A 6,461-nucleotide genomic window follows, 5' to 3' on the forward strand; every position below is an offset into this window, starting at 1 on the left:
AATTCACAACAGTAATGAGTAACGATGCAGCACATAAAAAATCTATCGGAGTAAAAGTATTAAACTCATCGAAAATATGTACTCAAGTAAAAGTGGAAGTAGGAGGAAAAAAATAATACTCCAGTAGAGTACAGATACAGCCTTTTAGTACTTAAGTAGAGTAGTGAAGTAGTTCTACTTCGTTACTATACAGCTCTGGTTCTAGTTGATATAAAAGCATGACTAACTCAACTAAAAGATGCTGTTTGCCTGCTCTGTTTTCAGCATTTAACAAGCGCAATGGCTTCCATAATAGAAGAAGATCTCTCCTGTTCTGTCTGCCATGAAATCTTCAAAGATCCGGTTGTCCTGTCATGTAGCCACAGCTTCTGCAAAGACTGTCTCCAGGACTGGTGGACAAGGACACAAATACAAAAGTGTCCAGTTTGTAAGAGGAAGTCATCAAGGAGTCAACCACCTCATAACCTGGCATTAAAGAACCTGTGTGAGACCTTCTTATTGAAGAAAGATCAGAGAGGTTCAGCAGGGTCTGAGACTCTCTGCAATCTGCACTCTGGGAAACTCAAACTCTTCTGTCTTGACCATCAGCAGCCAGTGTGTGTCATTTGCAGAGATTCAAAAACTCACCATAACCACAGATTCAGACCCATCGATGAAGTTGCAGAGGATCACAAAAAGGAGCTCCAGAAATCTCTGAAGCCCTTACGGGAGAAACTGAAGCTCTTTAAAGAAGTTAAAGGAAACTGTGATCAAACAGCAGAGCACATTAAGGTCCAGGCCGGACACACGGAGAAGCAGATTAGGGAGCAGTTTAAGAAGCTTTACCGGTTTCTACAAGAGGAAGAGGAGGCCAGGATCTGTGCTCTGAGGGAGGAAGAGGAGCAGAAGAGTCAGAGGATGAAGGAGAAGATTGAGGCTCTGAGCAGAGAGATAGCAGCTCTTTCAGACACAGAGGAGAGGCTGAGAGCTGAAGACGTCTCTTTCCTGCAGAACTACAAGGCTGCAGTGGAGAGAGTCCAGCAGCCCCCGCTGGATGATCCACAGCTGATCTCAGGAGCTCTGATAGACGTGGCCAAACACCTGGGCAACCTGAGCTCCAACATCTGGAACAAGATGGCGGTGATGGTCTCCTACACTCCTGTGATTCTGGATCCAAACTCTGCTCATCCAGAACTCGTCCTGTCTGAAGATCTGACCAGTGTGAGACGTGAAAAGAGACAGAAGCTTCCTGACAATCCAGAGAGGTTTAATGCCTTTCACCCTGTTCTGGGCTCTGAGGGCTTTGATTCTGGGACTCACAGCTGGGACGTTGAGGTTGGAGACAGTGCAGCCTGGTTTCTGGGTGTAGCAGCAGAGTCTGTCGAGAGGAAAAGCACAACATGGTCTGGAATATGGAGAATAGGATTCTTTAATGGCATCTATAAAGCCTTCTCCCCGTCAGCCTCGCCAACTGTTCTCCGTATCCAGAAGAAGCTCCAGAGGCTCCGAGTTGATCTAGACAGGGACAGAGGAGAGCTGTCATTCTCTGATTTTTTTACTGAGAAGCTGTTTCCATACATTAGCAATGGCGATAAATTCCCAATCATAATTTTACCATATGAGGATGAGGATGACAATTATGACTAGTAGTACACTCATACTGTACATCATTCAACTTCTTAAAAGGGGAATACCATGTGATTTAATCTAATGTTATGTCCTTGTATTTGGCCCTAAATGAAAAGTCAAATAGTAGAACTGACATAAGAAAAACAATTTGAGACAAACACAGGACAACTGTACTGTACATTTTCACAAATTTTCAGATTTGTTGTTGTGGTGGTGGTGATTAAGGAACTAAAGTTGTCTCTGATTTTACTCTCATTGTAAGTAGTATTGTTTTTATTATTTTAAAGAGGTTTTTCGCTGTAACACACAAAGAGCAAGATAAGATTGTGGGCCGACAGCATTGTGGATCATTTGCATGCAAGTTAAACAGTCCACTTTTTTGGTTGAGTGCTTTCTAGGTATCAGTAGTGAAATGCTGTATAACAGTTTAGGATTATTACTGTATGTTTCATTAAATTTCTCATTAACATATGAATACAAATGTTAGTGCAAATAGTTTTTTATAGTTTTATAATGTTCTCTATTGTCGAGGCACACTGAGTAATTTTGTTTTTCTATTCTGTGCATTTTTTCCTTTGTACATTGAACTCTTAAAGCCTGCATAACTGATGATGTATGTTTGATTTTTAATCAGCAACCTACCTGCGGGGATTGTTTTTATCTTATCTAGACAGACAGGCAGGCAGGCAGGCAGGCAGGCAGACAGACAGACCATACATTAGCAATAGCAAAAAATTCCCTATTACGATTTTACCAGAGGTGGTGGGGCGGCCTATAGCTCACGTGGTAGAGCACGCACGCATGTATGCTCAGTCCTTGCCAGCAGCCTGGATTCGAATCCGACCCGAGGCTCTTTGGTGCATGTCATCCGCCCTCTCTCTCCCCATTTCCTGTCTCTCTTCAGCTGTTCTAAATAAAGGAAAACCCCTACAAATGGATGAGGATGACAATTATGGTTGTCAGTATATGCATACTCTACGTCACTCAACTTCTTAAAAGGGGAATACCATGTGATTTAATCTAATGTTATTTCATTGTACTTGACCCTACATATGAAAGTCAAATAGGAGAACTGACTGACAAGAGAAAACAACAAACATTAGAGACAAACATGGGACAACTGTACTCATGAGAATAATGTAACTTTTAAATTGTCACTCATTTTATCTTCTTTTGTGTTCAGATTTGTTGCTGTGGTCTGTGGTGGTGGTGATTTAGGAACTGAAGCCATTTCTGCTTTTATGGTCAATGTACGTTTACAGGGATACTTCAACAGAACAGATTTATTGTTAATGTTAGTAATAACGCCAGTGTTTTCCTACTCTCCTACCATGTCACAATTTAAGGCCAATTGTCCAAATTAAGCAAAAGCAGATCCCGCTGGGGGGTTGTTATTGCCCAATACAGTCACTGTGCAGAAAGACTGCATGTGTCCCCACAAAATGTAAGTGTTTAAAGAGTGCTGTAATGTGATGTATACCACCTACTTACATTTTACTCTGCTACCCACCCACGAGGCCAAGTTTGGTTTTAAATGGTTGATTGGGTTCGCTTGGAAAAAGTAATTTCATCGCCACAAGTTTAGGTTGAGTCATCAAAAAATATGTTTGCCTTTTTAGAGGAAAAGAGAAGAGACACATATTTAGCATGTCCAAGACATAAATATGAGGATGAAAACTTGGAAAAAGTTATTTTTTAATTTCACTGTGTCATTAGACTTGGTTTTTGTCTTGATTGTGCATGCCGCTATGTTTGGCTGTAGTTTTAAATTTTGGTATTGTTTTTATTATTTAGTTTTCCACTGTGTCACATAAGGAGCAGATATGTGCAGAGCTTTAGATTGTGCCTATGGGGGAGTATTGCATGCAAATTTAATTTAATCATAACAGTTCTCTTTTGTTTACAGCAAGTGCTTTCTACTGTAAGTGTCATTGGTGTTGTATAATGGTTTAAAGGTGCCCTGCCACACGTATTTCATTACTTTGTGGTAATGTCTGAAGTTCTACCATGGACTGTATAACATTTTTTTGAGGAAAAAATGCCTTGGTTACCTTGTATCAAACCATTTTAGTGTGGTATAAAAAGCCTGCACGAAGACTCAGCTCGATTTGTGCCAGTTCTCATTAATATTCAACGAGTTAAGCTGCTTGACTCTGATTGGCAAACAGCTAGCCAATGAGAGCCTGGCTATCAGCATCCTTTACCCAGCACAATTGGACGAGCTCAGGAATAGTAATGAGCTCAGGCAATATAATGTCAGACTGTCCAGCTTTTGTAATTGGTGTGATTTCTCTGCTTATTTCTTTTCAGTGGCTAGAGCTGACAAAGAAGGTAGCAGTTCATTTTCACATTCACAACATAACACAAACACAACATATTTCAAAAAATGCAAATAAAAACGGTTTTGTGTGGCAGGGCACCTTTAAGATCATTATGTTTCAGTTAATTTCTCATAACAATACCAATACTGCATTTAGAGTCACTTGTCTCTAATAGTTTATAATGTTCTTTATTGTTGAGGCAGTGTAAGTATAGTATAATTTTCTTTGCTATGAACATTTAAAACCCACATAACATGTGGGTGATGATAATGTATGTTAACCTTTTCAATCTGTGACCTGCTGTGATTGTTTTTGTCTTCTTTTGAATACGGTCATTTTACATAAAGAATTAAGTGAAGAAAGAAATCTGTATACAGAAATAAAAATAAAAAAACGAGTGTATAATGAACGTGTGTGTGTGTGTGTGTGTGGACGATGATGTAGATACATCAGTGTTTTTCCCCCCATCATTGTGATGTCACCAGGAGGTTGTTAACCCGATTGGTAGGCAATGGATGGTACCTGGATGGTTTTTTATAGGAACACACGTAGGAAGTGTCATTATGGTATTTTTGTCCGCTTACCTCAGAATGATAAATCACTTTCAGGAGACAGAGAGAGAGAGAAAGAGAGAGAGAGATAGTGTGTGTGTGTGTGTGTGTGTGTGTGTGTGTGTGTGTGTGTGTGTGTGTGTGTGTGTGTGTGTGTGTGTGTGTGTGTGTGCGCGCGTGCGTGTGTTTTATCAGATCTGCCTCCCAGACAGTACGCAGGACGTCAGCAGCCATTTGTGATGAGTCCATTTCCGAATGCAGACCTGCCAAACAGCCTTGTGACCAGACAGGATGACTGATGATTCATCTCCCCGGACCTGCTTGGGTTTTGGAATTATGGATCAGTATACGTGGCAAGTAATCTGTAAATAAATAAGAATGTATTACCTAATTATATATGTTAATGTAACCTGAAAACAACAAAACATATCAATATAAATGCATAAAAGGTAGCACATCTCAAGCTTCCAAGTTAAACAGGACAAAGCTCAGTTGGTAGAGCAGGCACACATATATAGAGGTTTACTCCTCGACGCAGTGGCCGAGGGTTCGACTCCGACGTGTGGGCCTTTGTTGCATGTCATTCCCCCTCTCTCTCCCCTTTCATGTCTTTATCTGTCCTGTGGAATTAAAGGCCTAAAATGCCCCAAAAAATACTTTAAAAAGAAAAGAAAAGGACAACATAGTATCACTTAAATAAGTGAAATTAAAGTACGTAGTGAGCTATTTACTTCATTAGCATCTGAGTGAATGTTCTTTTTGCACCTATTCGGACCATCCTATTCACGTTTCCAACTCCCCAATCACAATTGTCTTTCTATGTGCTAAAGATGCATGTCATTTTATATTTTTATATATATCGCTACACACTCTTAACGTATGGCCTACACTAACACACTGCTTTTAAAGTCACATGCTTCCAGAAACAAATAGGCCTAATTTAAGACTATCTTATAATAATCTAGTCAAATAAAAAATAAATGAGCTAAAACTAGAATAGAGACTAGAGAACTATGACTACAGTACAACTCCTGTATAATAGACTGAATTGGCTTGGAATGTAGTTGGTTCAATGTAAAAAAAAAATAAAGAAATTCTTTGATGTGCGCTAATAAAACTACTTTTCTCTAGTTTAGCTGGCTACATGTCTCTGGGAGATAGCAAATGGTGGCTTAGCTCTCTCACTACACTGTGAAGGAAGCGCCATCTCATGGTGAAACCCTGCAAGTGAACGAATGGGTGTGTTTACGGCTTGGAGGGGAGATTCTAGGTGGCTTCATCTGTATTTCAGCTCTGGATGACTCTGTTACAAGCCGTGCAGAGCTCTAAGATCATCTGGGAAAGGCCTACTCACTGCAGGGTCAGTACCAAACATGCAGAAGCAGCTTTTAGTTTTTAAGCACCGCAGTTATGGAATAAACTTCCAACTTCCAATACTTAGGATCTGGCCCAACCCTGTGTTCTTCTAAATCAAGACTTAAAACTTTTCTGTTCTACATTTTTTTTCCTGTCATTTAGAGAAGGTCATTCCTACGCCTCTATGCTTTATAAGTCTTTTAAATTTTGTTTGCTTTTGCTTTGTTTTTGTTTTTATAATTGTTGGATTTTATGTTCTATTTGCTTTGTATGTGTATGTGTAACTTTGAATTGCTTTTGTGTATGAACTGTGCTATATAAAAATAATTGCCTTGCCTTGGTCCTCCTTTACTTGGGAACTTGAGATGTGCTAACTTTTCTTCAATTATTGGAACATGCCTTTTGGATTTTGGGTTTAGAACTCCACGAGAACCTCTTTTTGTTGAAGCGCAAGATTTTTTTTTTTTGGGCATTTCCGCCTGTAATTGATAGGACAGTTGAGATATGAAAGGGTAGAGAGGGTAAGACATGCAAGAAACAGACTCGAATCCTGGACCTTCTGCATCAAAGAATAAACCTCTACATATGTGCACCCTCTCTACCAACTGAGCTACTCGGCCACACA

At 39.8% G+C, this 6,461-nt stretch overlaps 1 protein-coding gene across 1 annotated transcript; it reads left to right on the top strand.

The window, feature by feature from the left end:
• The first annotated feature begins 279 nt into the window (after nt 1-279).
• LOC114553679 (tripartite motif-containing protein 35-like) lies at nt 280-1,626 on the top strand. The gene has a single exon (XM_028575018.1). The coding sequence runs from the start codon at nt 280-282 to the stop codon at nt 1,624-1,626; it is 1,347 nt and encodes a 448-aa protein (XP_028430819.1).
• The last annotated feature ends 4,835 nt before the right edge of the window (nt 1,627-6,461 follow it).

This window comes from Perca flavescens, chromosome 4 (genome assembly GCF_004354835.1).
Source record: "Perca flavescens isolate YP-PL-M2 chromosome 4, PFLA_1.0, whole genome shotgun sequence".
NCBI classification, from domain to species: domain Eukaryota; kingdom Metazoa; phylum Chordata; class Actinopteri; order Perciformes; family Percidae; genus Perca; species Perca flavescens.

Coding starts and splice junctions, on each gene's coding strand:
- LOC114553679 (XM_028575018.1), top strand. CDS start 280: ATGGCTTCCATAATAGAAGAAGATCTCTCCTGTTCTGTCTGCCATGAA.